The sequence below is a fragment of the Sapajus apella genome, unplaced genomic scaffold (assembly GCF_009761245.1).
Source record: "Sapajus apella isolate SASKATOON/1434 unplaced genomic scaffold, GSC_monkey_1.0 scaffold26, whole genome shotgun sequence".
NCBI lineage: Eukaryota > Metazoa > Chordata > Mammalia > Primates > Cebidae > Sapajus > Sapajus apella.
Genome location: NW_022436966.1, coordinates 8,079,175 through 8,096,127, shown reverse-complemented (window position 1 = coordinate 8,096,127; position 16,953 = coordinate 8,079,175). Strand labels below are relative to the sequence as shown.

The window sequence follows — 16,953 nt, the reverse complement described above, 5'->3', positions numbered from 1 at the left end:
TGTACATACACGCCTGGGTGCAGTGGCTCAACCTGTAATCCCAGCACTTTGGGAGGACAAGGTAGGTGGATCACGAAGTCAGGAGTTGAGACCAGCCTCGCTAACTTGGTGAAACCCCGTCTCTACTAAAAGTATAAAAATTAGCTGGGTGTGGTGGCACTCACTTGTAATCCCAGCTACTCAGGAAGCTGAGGCAGGAGAATTGTTGAATCCAGGAGGTGGAGGTTGCAGTGAGCAGAGATCGTGCCACTGCACCCCAGCCTGGGGGACAGAGTGAGCCTCTGTCTCAAACAAACAAACCAAATATACACACACACATACATCTGTTTATAAATCCATAGAAAAAAGTCCAGAAGGACACAGAGTGGTTACCTTTTGAGTGACAGAGGAATGTCAGGAGTAGAATTGTGTCCCTCTCTACCCCCTCAACAAAATTCATATGTTGGAATCCTAACTTCCAGGACCTCATAATGTACCTATTTGGAGATAACATCTTTATAGAGATGATCAAGTTAAAATCAGGTCATTAGAGTGGGCCCTAATCCAATATGGCTGCTGTCCTTGTAAGAAGGGGACATTGGACACAGAGACATGCACAGAGGGAAGACGATGAGAACAGGCCTGAAGAAGATGGCCATGTGCAACCCAAGGAGGGAGACCTGGAGCACAACCTGGCCTCACAGCCCTGCGACACCGTACTTTCCACCTCCAGCCTCCAGACTGTGGGACCACAAATTTCTATTGTTTAAGTCACCCAGTTTGTGGTATTTTGTTGTGGCAGCCCTGGCAAAATAACAAGGAGACTGGTATTTTTATATCGTATGACATTTTATTTATTTATTTATTTTGAGACAGAGTCTTGCTCTGTCGCCCAGGCTGGAGTGCAGTGGCTCGATATCAGCTCACTGCAGCCCTTACCTCCTGGGTTCAAGCACTTCTTGTGCCTCAGTCTCCTGAGTAGCTGCAATTACAGGCGTGCCCCACCATGCCTGGCTAATTTTTGAATTTTTAGGAGAGATGGGTTTTCACCATGTTGGCCAGGCTGGTCTTGAACTCCTGACCTCAAGTGATCTGCCCACCTTGACCTCCCAAAATGTTGGGATTGCAAGCATGAGCTACTGCACCTGGCCTGTATAACATTTTAATAATTACATATGATACTTCTATAATCAGAACCCCTTCTCAAAAAAAAAAAAAAAAAAAAAGAGACATGATGAGGGAGAAAGGTTACCAGGTATAATTATCACATAATAACTGTCTTTTTCCTCCTTTATAAATATACATGCTTTCCCCCACCCCAACACTGCCCTTTAGGGGCTCAGCTTGCCACCACAGCACCAATAGCACCAGTGGCTACTCCAGTTGAGATGGGTCAAGCCCTGATTTGCACAATCACAACTGGTATCTGGTCCTACAAGATGTGACCAGGGTCATCTCCCTTCATTCCATGCACCTAGTTCAGTTCTAAACAAAGGAAGAGTGGTTTTCCTAACCATCTCACCCCACGAATAAGAAAGACCAACCAGCTTGCAGTGAGGACACCTGCATTGGCGGGCACTTTCACAAGCGCCCTCCCCACACCCTGCCGCCCCCAGCATTCACACAGATGGCCCTGTGATGGCCTGCTCCAGTGTCGTGATACATAACAAACAAAACCCAGCCTGCGAGTCCTGTAAAATAGAACTCCTCTAACAATACTTTTTCCCCTGGCAAGTGAGTGTCCTGCTTTTCTGGGGAGTGTCCCTTACTGGGGGAGGGGGTGGTGGACCAGCATCGGGGCAGCAGTAGGGAGGAAGAGCAGAGGAGTGACTTGCAGGAGGACCCCAAAGGCCATAGAAGCGAGGTGGGAGGTTCAGGCAGTACTCTGGAGACAGTGCTCTGACCCAGGGCAAGTGTGCTGAACAGGACCCTGTCCTCTCGGCAAAACTGCTCCCACAGAGGCCACTGACTTTTTCCTAGGTATATGGACTGGCTCCCAGAAACCCAGCTAGCCTAGTGGACTTTTGCAGGCATCCCTGGAGCTGTTAACATACCTGGGTCAGCAAGAACCCAAAACCAAATTCAGATCAAATAGAAGTTAAGAAATAGAAATCTCAATACACAGGATGTGGATCTAAATACTCACAAAATATTGACAATGTGCTTTGGCCTCCTGTGCCTTGAAAGAGGTTGTTCTCTCCAGTTCCTGATGTTTCCTCAGGGCCTTAGAATACAGAAGGGACTGAGAAAGGACCTAGCATTAGAACTCCAGCATATCACCTAACCTTCATGCCAGCTGAGGGTAGGTATTATCCCTTGTTAAATCTGAGAAAACTCAGAAAGGTGAAAGCACTTGCCCAAGAGCTAATGACCAGTGATGGCAGAAAGACTATCCAGCAACCTTGATGGAGTTAGGTGCAGTCAGTCCTCTGTATCCATGTACTCTGCATCTCACATCAAAAATATATTCACTTAGGCCAGGCACAGTGGCTCACGCCTGTAATCCCAACACTTTGTGAGGCCAAGGTGGGTGGATAACCTGAGGTCAGGAGTTCGAGATGAGCCTGACCAACATAGTGAAACCCCATCTCTACTAAACATACAGAATTAGCCAGGCATGGCTGTGGGTGCCTGTAATCCCAGCTACTTGGGAGGCTGAGGCAGGAGAATCACTCGAACCTGGGAGGTAGAGGTTGCAGTGAGCCAAGATCGTGCCACTGCACTCCATCCTGGGCAACAAGAGCAAAACTCAGTCTCCAAAAAATAAAAAGAAAAACAGAAAAGAAAATATTCATTTTTAAAAAAAGAGTGTTTTAATGGAGATTAAGAAAAAAACAAAGCTTGGCTTGGTGGCTCATGCCTGTAATCCCAGCACTTTGGTAGGCTGAGGTGGGCAGATCATGAAGTCAGGAGACTGAGACCATCCTGGCTAACATAGTGAAACCCCATCTCTACGAAAAATACAAAAAATTAGTCTGGTGTGGTGGCATGAGCCTGTCGTTCCAGCTGCTTGAGAGGCTGAGGCAGGAGAATCACTTGAACCTGGGAGGCAGAGGTGGCAGTGAGCCAAGATCACGCCACTGCACTCCAGCCTGGGCAACAACACAGAGAGATTCTGCCTAAAACAAAACAAAAAACAAGAAAAGAAAAAAACAAAACAAAACAAAAGGGCCAGGCATGGTGGTTCATGACTGTAATCCCAGCACTCTGGGAGGTTGAGGTGGGAGGATCTCTTGAGCCCTGGAGGTCAAGGCCAGCCTGGGCAACATAGTAAAACCTCCAATTCTTCCAAAAATTTAAAAAAACAATTAGCTGGGCATGGTGATGTGCCCCTGTAGTCCTAGCTACTTGGTGGTGGGTGGGGGGGGCTGAGGTGGGAGAATCACTTGAGTCCAGGAGGTCAAGGTTACAGTGAGCCATGATTGTGCCACTGCATTCCAGCCTGGGTGACAGAATGAGACCCTGTCTCCAAAAAAAAAAAAAAAAAAAAGGATGGTTGAACACGTACAGACTTTTTGTTCTTGTCATTATTCCCTAAACAATACAGTATAACAACTATTCACACAGCATTCACATTGTATTAGGTATTACAAGTATGATTTAAAGTATACAGGAAGTGGGAGCACCACTACTCAGCCTGGGCAACAAAGTGATTACCATGTACCAAAAAAAAAAAAAAAAAAAAAAAAAACCGATACAAGAGGGAGGATGTGTATATACAAATATATCAGGGATGAGCATCTGTGGATTTTCTATCTGTAGGGGTTCCTGGAGCCAATCCCTCATGGATACTGAGGGTTACTGCTATTTCTCCTCACATGCTTCCTCAGTTTTAAAGTGGAAAAGAATCCTGCATTCTGTAGGAAGTTAAACATGACATTTGCAGAATGCCCAGTTCCTGGCCTAGCACATAGGACACAAAAGACAAGCTATACCTGAGGCAGCCTGAGGGTGCCTCAGAGAACCAGATGGACAGGATAAGGCTCTTGACTGGCACCCACTTGTCAAGGCCACGAGCAGGGAGGGAGGGAACAGAGGCCATCAGTGAAGCCTGGTAAGGACCTGGGTTCTGCAGTTGGCTAGCCCAGCTCAGCCTGGCTCAGTCCTTTTCTTCTGGGACCACAGGTTACCTGTTACTCACTCTTTCTAAGCTCCAATTGCTCAACTGTGAAGCAGGGTTGATAGGAGGGCCCTGTCTTGCAGGAAACATGAGGACAAGTGAGATCGTATGACTCTTCCCCACTCCTCCAGGTCCTCCTCTCACTTCCTAACTTCCAGCCTCTCTCCATGCTTCTCACTTTGCCAGTGGTTTGGGAAAATCTCCCCCTTTAGGAAAAGTTAAAACTGAAAACCTAAAACTAAGATGCAGGGCCCCTCCTATATATCTCCTTTTAAGGGCCCTGCTCCTTTCTCTAGAGAAACTTTTCTCTGTGATCCTCAAAAGACCTCATACTTTATTTCCTCCTGGGGATTGTCACTGTAGCTTTGGAGCATCCAAAGAGTCCATTTGGAAAGGAAAGGGGGCCAAAGAGAGCTGCTCCGAGGAGACCAACCATCTTGCAGTGTTTTCTTCGAGAAATTGTCCTCCAAACTACACACATACACAAGCACACATATCCCTGAGGTTTAGCAGGGATCAGTGGAAAACAACTTAGAGGAAGTACAGCTGTTCCCTCTGAGGAGCGCTCGTGGGGCAAGCCAGGCCTAGGAAGAGGGGGTGTTCCTGGGCGGCGACCTGCAGCCTTCCTTTCACTGAGGCATCTGAGCCCAAGAAGCTGGTATCCCCTTGGGAATATGACATAATCATAGGAGGAAAGGGCCTTGGAAAAACAGACCGGTGTCTACATGTCCTTCAGCACAGGAAGCCCTGTCCCATCCTGTATGTGGGAACTCCAAGATCTGCCAATACTCTAGCATCACCCCATCTCCAGCCAGACAAATACCCCAAAGCCAGCGATCTGATAGGATGTGTTTATATTTACACCGTACATTTTAAAACAATGGCTACATTGGTCATACATATTAGAAACCATAAAAAAAAGTTAAGAACTAAAATGTACATCATACACTTGTATATATATTTTTTACACAGAGGTAAAAAGGCTTATTATAAAAAAATCAATACAACAGGGTTTTTAGTATACAGGTAAAGAATGAATTATGCTTCAGGCACTTTAATTTGTTAATGTGAGCAAATAGCTTGGGGGGTCGGGGAAGCTTCTGGACAGAAAATCTTTTGGTTAATGTTTTGTTACCACAGATACAAAAATAAAATCTGAATAATTTCTCTCAAATGATTGACGTCAGTATGGCAAAGCTGACTGGGAAAATACTACACACTGTTCAGCTGCAGTGTGGCAATTAGAGAGACGCATTTACATAAATGTCCCCATGGCTGTCTTTGTGCCCTTAACCGATGCCTTCACAAACCAAAAAGTATACGTGGAGTAAGATTTGCTAGCATAACTCTTAAAAGGGTGGAAAAGTACAAGGGGTTCAGAAGAGAGAAACAGATTAACAACTAGAGGTGACAAACGAAAAACAGCTGGACTATGTGTGTTCTTACTGAAATAAATAGGGGCACTCGAACTGAGGTCTAAGGAAACAAACATTAGTGTTGTGCTTTGTAGAGAGGAGATACTAGAGAAAGACCCCGAGGAGATGCCTCCAGGTGGGGGAAGGTGGCCTCTCAACAGCACTGGAGGCTGGCTGAAGGTTTTCTAGATGTTCTCCAGGCATGGATGAGGTTCTCTTCTCTTCCATCAATCCAGATGGACAGCTCTCTGCTCCTTTTCCAAACTGGAAAGCCTAAACCAGTTACTCCAACGAATGAAGACGTCTACTAACTGACTCATAAGCACACTGGGTATTTACACCGGTAATCTACTAAAGGAACGCGACGAGCTTGCGGTCAAGCTGGAAACAGCCCCGTTAAGGTGAGCACAGCTAGCACTTCCCCAATATGATTGGCAGACTGGAAAAAAGTCCCTTTCCTTGAAGACTGGTGTCCTGTGTGCAATAAAGGAGTGGGGAAAAGGAGGAGGGGGGAGCAGGCCATGTCTTCTGCTTGCCGTTATCACAGAAAAGTTGTGGTGGGAAGAACAGCCAGCGTCCACAAGCCCATCCCCGGTGCTCTCCACGGGGTTCTGATTGTACTATGCTAGGTATAGGTAACCACTCTTCACTCTTCTTCTTTCTTCCATAAGAAGATTTGGTTAATCCTTGCAACATATTAGAAAAATACTCTTTTCCAGCTAATTAGAAGCCTCCTCCGTGGCGAGGTGACAGGCAGAACCAGATGGCTGACCTAACCACCTATGCACCCAAAGTGGCAAGTCTGGGTTTGGAGTTGCAGGAGAAAGACACTTCGGCATTGGAAGGGTTTTTACATATGGCCTTATTTTTTCCCAAGTATAAATGAGGAATTTGGTGATGTGAAATTGAGTCCAAAATGAAAACAAAAATATAAACCCATGAAGGAAATGCAACCCACCACTCTTCAAATTTATGACATTTAAAAATCCCCTCTCCCCGTTAATATAAAATAGCCAGGGGTTGGGGGAAAGCTCCCTATGGTTTTACTCACTACAACCTTAGTGTTTCTCAGTTGGAACTTGTTCGTGGGAACACTGGCTTGTGTTTGAGGAAACTATTTGGTTTGCAAAATAACAAGCAAAATTTCTTACTTCATTACTGTCCTATTCTAATATTGCTAAATTTTTAGAAGTGGTGGCAACACAATTTAAAAAATGTTCTACTTTAGGGGTAACTGGGGAGGCTCAGAGAAACCTGAAATCCCCTTTCTAGCCCTGGTCCAAGAGGATGCAACGCAGTTTAAGGAATTTTCCTGATTCTCACAAGTTAATCTGAAGTTAAGGCTCAATTCTCAGTCTATTACGGGTGAATGTTTTGCATCAGTGAATCATTTCAACAGATTTTTGGGGGGCAGAAAAGGATGATGGGCTAAAGATAGAAACTGCAGCTTACATGGGAAATTTGGCTTTAGAAAAGTTAAAGCGATATTGTTTTGTGGTACAAGTTTGTTAACTAGCTCACCTCCTATACATAATAACTGACTGCAGGCTGAGATACTTCTGTCGGGTTTCATCATCTTCACATCCCATTTCCGCAGAACCAGATGCTTGCTAGCGACAGGCAAGGTAAACCAAGAGAAAGAGAGTCTTTGACGCTCTTGGAAAAATCAACTACAAAACCCACCGAAAATCAGCAGTTCCAACTGCAGACTCCTTTGAACTGGAAGAGGCGGGGGAGGAGGAAACAGGAAATCAACACATGGATGAGACAGTTAGCTTGGTTACAGATTGTTAATAGTACAGGAGTCTGTGGCGAAGGTTCCTTCCTCAGAACACTGTGCGAGCGTGTGTGTATGGGTGTGGCTGCTGCAGTGTGGGCGGTGGGGGGGAGTGGAGAGTCTACCCGGCAGCGTCCCCGGCTGGAATGGTGTCTCAAGGTACCCGGGAGTTGGGAGGCCTCTTGCTCTCTTGCTCCTTGGAGTGGAAGGGAGCGGGGGAGAAGATGAGAGTATGTAAGAGACGAGTTCCCCTGTGGCTGCGGATGGAGGGAGAAGGGAGGGAAACTGAGTCACGCGGCCGCTTTGTGCTTCCCGCCACAGCACCTGCACATCACTCCGCAGTGGTAGCAGGCCCGAAGGGGCAGGTAACAGCACATACAGGGGGCCAGGAAAGACAAGGCAATAAGAGCCATCCACCGGAGGCAAAACTTCTCGTCGCTAGTATCGCACGAGCAAGGGTCTGTATAGTCTCCCTCGGGGTCCGACATACAGTGATAGAGCATGCTGTCCGCGCACCACATGCAGCTCACCCGGCGGATGCAAGTTCTCACGGAGTCGGGCGCATCCTGGCAGTGGCCCCTGCGGTTCTCCTCGTGGTTGAACATGTCCCTGCAGTATACGCACCGCGAACGCTCCCCGTCCTCCTTCCGCCGCCGTGACTTGCCCCGGGAGGGCTGCGTCTTGATCACGCCGCCCCCACGGCCTTTGGGGTCCTCGCCGAGGCCAAAGTCTGAGGAGTCCACATAGGGGTAGTTGTAGTCGTGTTTGGGGACCTCGCCCTTGGCGAAGCGCACGTAGGAGGAGTCTGCGTCCTCCGAGGGGTCTGGGTACTTGCCCCTGACGGGCGCGTGGCGGTAATCCTCGTACCCCGTCATCCAGATCTTCTCCCGGGGGTTGATGCGCACGATCTCCTCCTCATCGTCCGGGAAGCTCACCTGGCGGTAGGGCCTTGGCATCGGCTGTTCCATGAGAGAGGAGACATTATTTTACAGCAGTGGCCAAAAACAAACAAACCCCACCTTCTCCCTCCCCAGCCCTCCAAAATGCGCCTTTCTTGAGAACTCCACTAGGGCATTCCATGAAAAAAGACCCCTCCTGAAATTACTGAATATCATGTTGTCCAGTCAAAGGCTTACTTCAAATAGAGTCTCAATCCATTATTGGGCCAGGAAATCAGTTTTGTGGGTTGAGACCAGCAGTATTTCCCCTTTCAGGGGATGCAGTGCCATATAGGCAGGGGGGTGTGCATATGGCAAGGGCGCAGTGTGATGCATTCTCGGGAGCCTGACACACTCAGATCAAGAGGCAGAATAGGACCTGTGTCCCAGAATATCTTCCACCTACCTCAGGGACCTCCCAGACCCAGTGTGAGGGCTATGTTGATTTCTAAAGCTTGCATTAGTTTTTCTGCTTTTGTACAGTATGTTCTCTTTTCTAAGATTGGCTTTAAAAAAAAAATTGACATAGAGTAAGGACACTGGAGTGCAATACATGTTATGAGGTAAGTCCTGTTTTACGAAACTTCATTATCCATGTATATAATATATGTCCACAAAGGATCACAATATGAGAGGCGTTTCTCCCTGTGGGTCTCCTTCAAAAGACAGGGGACACTAGGGAACACAAGGCTCACCTTGTCATCTGATTGGGAAGATAAGATGCAGACCGGAGAAAGAGTGAAGACTCCAGAAACTGCCTGCCTGAAGTTTGACTCCTGCCAGGATCTCACAAACAGTGAGAGGCCAGACCCTGAGCCGCACCTTCTATAAACCTACAGATCTAAACTGCATTCTCCTTCAGGGTGGAAGACGCTTTTCTCTGCAGTTAGTCCTGCTACGGTCTGCAACCCTGCCTTGTCCAGAGCAGCAGACACTGAATACATATTTATTAAATACATGTATATAACGCTTACTCAGGGTCTCTCAGTGGAGGCAGAGAATTGAGACTTTTTGCTTTCTTTTCTCTCCTTTTTTTTTTTTTTGAGACAGAGTTTCACTCTTATTGCCCAGGCTGGAGTGCAATGGCACGATATCAGCTCACCGCAACCTCCATCTCCCAAGTTCAAGTGATTCCCCTGCTTCAGCCTCCCAAGTAGCTGGGATTACAGGCATGCGCCACCACATCTGGCTAATTTTGTATTTTTAGTAGAGACGGGGTTTCTCCATGTTGGTCAGGCTGGTCTTGAACTACCAACCTCAGGTGATCCACCCACCTCGGCCTCCCAAAGTGCTGGGATTACGGGCATGAGCCACTGCATCCGGCTGGAGAGACTTCTTGTTTTCAAAGTCCTTTGGGCATGAAGGTTTTTCAGGGGCTGAGGAACATGGCTCTAGAGCGACCCACTGCAGTCAGATGCTGACATTTCCTAGCTAGTACCTAAGACTCAGGTTTCCTTTCTGTCAAACTGCATAGGACTGTTGTGAGAATGAAGAGAAATAATCTACACAGGGTGTCAGCTCACAGCCTCGCTCACAGGATGCACTTTGATACCTGTTGCCATGACTGTCATTATCATATTGTTACAGACATTATAACCCATCACTTCCCACCAGAGGGCAGGGCCATGTCCCACACGTTTTGTCTTAATTCCTGTCAAATTCTTGGTATCAGAGTTGTCTACATTTTGAAATTCTTGGTATCACAGTTGCCTACATTTTTGAAAATCACGATTCAGAAGGATTTCAAAACAAATCTCGGAAGCTGACACAGGCTTTACCAATTATTTTGCATAGTAAGGAAAGTAAAAAAGTTAATTTTCATCTACTGTTACCATAATGTGATTTTTAAATAGGACATTTTAATGCCAAAATATTTGGAAGCACAATATAAAATAATTTTTTAAAAAAGAGTCAAATAAATCTAGCTTTTTGTTAAAAAAAAAAGAAGAAAAAACAAAAACACTCACGCCTCTTTTTTTTCATTTCAAAGCAGCCTAGTGGCTACAGCACCCCCACAGGCACCAGTCCATGCTCCATGATCTGGGAACCTGCTCTGCAAAGCAGCCACTTGGTACATATTTGTTGAATTACTGAATTCCAAGCTCCAGCTCCATCCACCTGCGCAAGACTGGACCTGTCGCCTGTGAGGCCGGTGGTGCAAGCCAAGTGTGCAGCACTCCTTAGTCCTGATTATGGCTCTGGGCTTCCACACAAAGCCGGGAGGCCCTTTGGACAGAGGAATGCAGGAGGCAGTGTAGCCCTCTGGGTGAGGACAGGCTTGGATCTGAATCTCATTCCATCAGGTACTCTGTGTCTTTAAGCCTCAGCTTCCTCATCTATAACCTGGGGAGGCTGATGACTTGCCTTGTGGGGCAGTTTCTGAGGATTAAACCATGTAAAGCATATAAGGGGTCTGGCAAAATGTCTGGCACATAGAAACAGTGGGTGAGGCTGAGGTACCACCACCAATGCCACCTTCAATATGAAGTGGGAGTAAAAGCAGGGGAGCGGAGAGGACTGCAGTCATGGAATTTGGCAGAATAGGAGGGGAAAGAGGCTGTTCCGGAATCAGAGGCACCACCCTGAAGCCCTAAGAGGAACAGGGGTGCTGCTCACCTGATCGAGGTGATAGTGGTCCGTGGGGTATGGGTCATGGAGGTGGCCCAGGGTATAAATCCTCCGGTGCTCACAGGATGTGGGAGAGGAGATTGTCCGCGTAGGTTGCTCTCTCTTCTGAGAGGAATTAGAAGAACTGTCTGTAGCTGTCTGTGTAGAGAGAGGTAACCAAGAGTCAATTTAAAAACAACAAAACCCCTGCGTGCCAAACCCTAACATGCACTGTTCAAAAACTAGCTGTTCCCCCATTGTGGCATCTTGCCGGTCTTCCCAAAATCTTGAGTTTGTCAGGAGGACCCCTGAATGGCCAGACTGTCTAAACACAATGTGGCTGGCTCAACAGGCAGAGAAACCAAGTCACCAGACCCTGGAAAGGTGAGTTTTTCTTAAATGTAGGACTAGTGACCAGGTGCTGGGGGAAAAGGCTAGATACACCAGGATCCCCCTAATTTGATCAAGAATGGTTACCCTGGCCAGGCGTGGTGGCTCATGCCTGTAATCCCAGCACTTTGGGAGGAGTTCAAGACCAGCCTGGTCAACATGGAGAAAACCTGTCTCTACTGAAAATATAAAAATTAGCCAGGCGTGGTGGCAGGCGCCTGTACTCCCAGCTATTTGGGAGGCTGAGGCAGGAGAATTGTTTGAACCCAGAAAACAGAGGCTGCAGAGCCGAGATTGAGTTGCTGTACTCCAGCCTGGGTGACAGAACAAAACTCGATCTCAAAAAAGAAAAAAAAAAAAAAAAAAGAAAGAAAGAAATGGTTACCCCATTTGTGACCCTGGTTTTGAGGTATTATGGCAAGCAAAGAAGATGCAGATAGGCAAAAATAAAAACTACATGTTTATATGGGGGGAATCCCCACCTGGGAGGGTCTCAGAGGCAAGGATACTGCAGGTGTATGTTGAGTACTGGATTTCCAGGAAGAAATTTTGTATCTCTGGGGTTGGGTGCAAGCCTTGAAGGTCACTTTAAACTAGAAGTGAGATGGATGACTGCATAGAAAAACAAAGCCACCTCTGTGAAGGGTGAGTTAACAGCGTTTTGCCCAGGAGAGATGACAAATTACGAATAGTCTCTGTAACCATGTCTTTGGAAGATGATTAGCTATCAGTGCAAACTGTACAAGCAAATCCCACAGGCATCCAGTATATCACCTGATATGGTTTGGCTGTGTCCCCACCCAAATCTTGTCACGTATTTGTGGGAGGGACCTGCTGGGAGGTAACTAAATCACTGGGCAAGTCTTTCCCATGCTGTTTTCATGATAGCAAGTAAGTCTCATGAGATCTGATGGTTTTAAAAAGAGGAGTTCCTCTGTACAAGCTCTCTTGTTGCCTGCTGCCATCCATGCTAAGATGTGACGTGCTCCTCCTTGCCTTCCGCCATGATTATGAGGCCTACCCAGCCATGCGGAACTGTAAGTCCAATAAAACCTCTTTCTTTTATAAATTGCCTAGACTCCAGTATGTCTTTATCAGCAGTGTGAAAACAGACTAATACACCACCTAAGCACTTCATGATCCCACCTGAGACATGACGGAGCAGACCAGGTGACCCAAGGTGGTGGTCATACTCCACAATCCGTTGGACCCTGGGAACATCCTTGTTAGATGTAGCTGGCAACCATCTTTAAAACCAGGAGCCCCAGAATCCCTACCCTTCCTTCTGCTTGCTTAGAGTGACATATCCCTCCACCATTTCCCAACTAAACAGATGAAAAGGCTTTTCCTGATCTCTAGATACTCTCTTTCTGGCAAATCTACAGGAATTTTCCCTTGGTTACTATTTCTTACTCGTATATTCCCCTCATCTCATTTGCTTATCTTTTTTTTTGAATTTATTTATGTAGTTGAGACAGGATCTTGCTTTGTCACCCAAGCTGGAGTGCTGTGGCATGAACACAGCTCAAGTGATCCTCCTGCTTAAGCCTCCTGAGTAGTTGGGACAATAGGTGTGCACCACCACCCCTGGCTAGTTTTTGTATTTTTTGTAGAGATGGGGTTCTTGCCAAGTTGCCCAGGCTGGTCTTGAACCCCTGAGCTGAAGTGATCCTCCTGCCTTGGCATCCCAATGTGCTGGGATTCCTGGCATCAGCCACTGTACTTGGACTTATCTATCTTTTCCTTTTACATGTTTTTGTTAGCTATCATAAATCATTTTAGGGACAAGATCAAAACAAACAGACTCATAAAAAAAGTTCTTTTTATTCTCCTCCCATTTATAAAGTAAAATATACTCAGAAAAACAGCACTACAAGAATTTAGGAAAAAGAAACCCATATTTCCGTTATGCAACACAGGCACTGTTAAGTTTTTAAACCTTGGTCTATATATGCAGCATCCCTCTGGGGACCCAACCCTCCTGGATTTTTCTCTACTTGGTTTTTGGTCTATGCCATGCATGGCTGATGCTTGCTTCTGATCCCCCAAGCCATGGTGACTGATTTCAATAGGAACACACGGTGCTCTCTGAAGCAATACAGAGAGACTTTTGACAGAGAGGTCAGAAAAGCAGCTGTCTCCATTTCTGTAATCAAGATCTAAGGGTCCTATAAGCCTGGAACCCTGGCACTGGTGTGGAGAAAGACTTGCCTGAGGATGAGAGCAAGAGAAGCTACCCTTAGACTCCTTTGAGCTGCTGGATCCAGCCAAGCCTGAATCCTGACCCACTCTATGATGTCCCAATGATGATACCAATTTTCTTTTGTAACTTAAGTCAGATTACACTGGGTTTGTCACTTGGGTGCACTTTCCCTTCGCTTTGGATTCCTTCCCGTGGCAGCAGTCCTACAGGCACCACACTCCTGGCTTCCCTCTGCCCCTTACTCCTCAGGTGGGTGTAGTAGTAAGGTTCCCTCCTCTTCCCCACAAACAACTCTTCTTGGTGTCATACGTGTGAGTGCTTAAGGTGTGCCAGACCCTGAGCTACATGTGGACACGGTTCCTCAACACAGCCAGCAGGTCACAGGTAAAATACCACACCCATGTCACACATTGGCACTAAGGGACTCTGAGAGAATCCAGGCCATGATGGCACAGAGTCACTGGCAGAGCTGGGCTGAAATGCAGCCTCCCTGACCACAAACCCCAGGGCGATTTCTAATAGGCCTCCCACACTGCTGCCACTCATACCCAGGTAAGCCAACTTCTAACTCCTATGCTGAGAGGTATTTTGTTGAGATTAACACAAAACACAACTTCTCCAAGTCACAAGGTACACCCTGCTGTACAAAAACCCAGGAGATAAGGAGATGATGTCTCACAGTACAAAGGTTACTAAAGACCTCAATAAATACCTCTCAAATGAGTAATCAGGGCCCTTCAGTGTGATTCAAATCTCAAGAGTTAAATTCTTATCCAACAGCCACATTACAGTCATCTATTAGGTTAGATGTTACCCTTGTACTGAACATCGTAATAAGCTCTCAGCACTTAGTTCTCAGAAACCCAGTTAACACATCACGGTCACCACTGTGTTAGTCATCTGTTCACCCTAACCCAGCCTATTTTCTGTGACCCACGTTTGAGTTAACAATGTGAAGAAAGTCCTTCTGAGAAATGAGGCACATCCGGCTTTTCCTAGGACTCATTAGTCCATCAGAAATGCTACCTTCCGATATTCCCATCCCACCTCCCAACCCTCTGTCCCTGTGCAGCCTCTCTGCACAGTCCAGCACAAAGCTCCCTAGACATTTGTCAGAGGATGCGAGGCTGAGAAAGGCCTTATCCAATGAGGAATTTCTATAGCGAAGCAAGAAGGCGAGAAGACCTTGACAAGCACGACCACAGTCTACTGCCTCCTGAGGGCAGAGCTAAGGGTATGTCCTAGCCCAGCCTATATGCAGCCTGCCAGGCGCAGCTGTTCAGGGTCGTGTGAACTCCAAGAAGGAGAGCATGCAAAGAGAGGCTCCATTGGAAGCCGAGGCCTATTTCAGATTGATACTCTCAGACAAATCTTACAAAGCAGCTAGTATGACCTACAAACAAAAGGAATGTACTACCAGGGCATCTCCAAAAAAGGTAAGGGGGAAAAACATCTCCCTTTACCCTCATGTACCTCTGAACTGGCTCTCCTGTAAGTCTGCCCTGGTTTCCATGGGCTGCTTTTCTGTAGCCCACCCGAGGTGTGCACAAACCTAATAGGCAAACAAGATTCTTAAACATCTCTTTGTTATTTCTGTGCACAAGCTACTGACACCTACCAACCTACCAATCCGAAAGCTGTCACCTTCAAATGAGTGAGTCGGCAATCACATGCTCCTGACTGTATTTCCACTCGCCTTGCTCTCCAGTGGGGGTCTCTGAACTGTTAGGGCTTTGAAGAACAAAAGCAGAGGTCCTCTGTGACTACTCTGTGCTTGGGGACTTCAGGCTCCTAAGAGGCATGGCTGCAGCATCCTGAGAGAGCAGGTCAGAGTGGCGTTTAATGTCTCCTGCCATGGACAGTGAGGCTGGGCATTGCCATCTAGGCACGGCTGACAGTGGGAGGTCTCGTGCACTATGATGCAGTGAGCACAGCCCTGGCCACCTGCAAATGTACCCTCTAAAAACACTCTTGCCTCTGGGTTTGACCCTGACTCAATGCCAATGCCTGTTACTAAAAAGATGTCCAGCTGGGTGCAGTCGCTCATGCCTGTAATCCCAGCACTTCGGGAGGCCAAGGCAGGGGGATTGCTTGAAGCCAAGAGTTCAAGACCAGTCCGGGCAACAAATCAAAACCCCGTCTCAAAAAAAAGATGTCCAATTAAGAAGTGTGCAACCTCATATGAAGCACTGAACAACAGAAATACAGGGGAGTAGTATAATGCTAAAAACAACAGGGTCTCAGCTCAAAGACTAGGTTGGACTCATTCTCTGCTAATTATAAGATGATTTTGGTCAAGCTAATCTCTAACTCCAGTTTTTACATATGTAAAATGGGGCCAAAATCTTCCTTGGGGTTATTGCAAAAATAAAATGGGATTTAAAATTTGTTTTATTTTATTATATAAAATATAATTTTATATATTATAAAAAATTGGCTAATTTTTTGTTTTTTTTTTTTAGTAGAGACAGGTTTTGCGATGTTGGCCAGGCTGGTCTCTAACTCCTGACCTCAGGTGATCCACCTGCCTCGGCCTCCCAAAGTGCTGGGATTACAGGTGTGAGGCACTGCCCCCGACCTGATGGGAGTTACTAATATTTTATTTAGCCATGTTACAGCTAAGCCTGGACAACATGATGAAATCCCATCTCCCATCTCTATAAAAAATACAAAACATTAGCTGGGTATGGTGGCACATGCCTATGTTCTCAGCTACCTGGGAGGCCGAGGTGGGAGGATCGCTTGAGCTATGAGGCAGAGGTGGCAGTGAGCTGAAATTGCGCCATTGCACTCCAGCCTGAGGGAGAGAGCCAAGGCCTGGTCTAAAAAAAAAAAATCTAAAAAAAAAAAGGTACATCTAGATTGGTGAGTTTGCTTTCTGTTTTTCTCTATTTGAGTTATCCTTATCTAGTTTTGTGTCAAGGCTATGCTTATCTTAGGAATGGAGCTGGGCAGCTTTCTACCTTTTTCTATACTTTGGAACAATATCTATAACATGGGAATTTTGTTTCTTAACCACCCAAGTTTGGTTTCTTTTTTAAGGGGTAGACCTTTGAGTACACTGACAAATTTTTCTTTTTCTTTTCTTTCTTTCTTTTTTGAGACAGAATCTTGCTCTGTCACCCAGGCTGGAGTGCAGTGGCGTGATCTTGGCTCACTGCAACCTCTGCCTCCCGTATTCCAGCAGTTCTCTGGCTTCAGCCTCCCAAGTAGCTGAGACTACAGGTGCCTCCTGCTACTACACCTGCTATTTTTTTTTTTTTTTTGTATTTTTAGTAAAGATTGGGTTTTATGTTGGGTGTTGGGCAGGTTGGTTCTGAACTCCTGACCTTCAATGATTCGTCTGTCTCGGCCTCTCAAAGTGCTGAGATTACAGGCGTGAGCACTGTGTCTGGCCCACTGTCAAATTTTTCTACGGTTACTGTAAAAACCCACATACTTTGAGTAGCAAATAACAAGCTCTGTGTGACCTGGTTTCTAAAGCCCTCTAACAGGGCAGTGAGCTGAGACAATCCTTTGATGAG

General features: G+C 46.4%; 1 protein-coding gene across 3 annotated transcripts in view; it reads right to left on the bottom strand.

Annotated features, from left to right (window-relative positions):
* Positions 1-4,936: 4,936 nt before the first annotated feature.
* The window catches only part of SPRED2 (sprouty related EVH1 domain containing 2), a 129,405-nt gene continuing 117,388 nt past the window's right edge, over positions 4,937-16,953 (bottom strand). For all 3 annotated transcript variants that reach the window (XM_032291937.1, XM_032291935.1, XM_032291938.1), the window contains 2 exons: positions 10,846-10,995; positions 4,937-8,250 (listed from right to left, as the gene is read on the bottom strand). In XM_032291937.1, the coding sequence (XP_032147828.1) occupies positions 7,582-8,250; positions 10,846-10,995 (819 nt within the window). In that variant the 3' untranslated portion in view covers positions 4,937-7,581. The remainder of the gene's footprint in view (positions 8,251-10,845; positions 10,996-16,953) is intronic.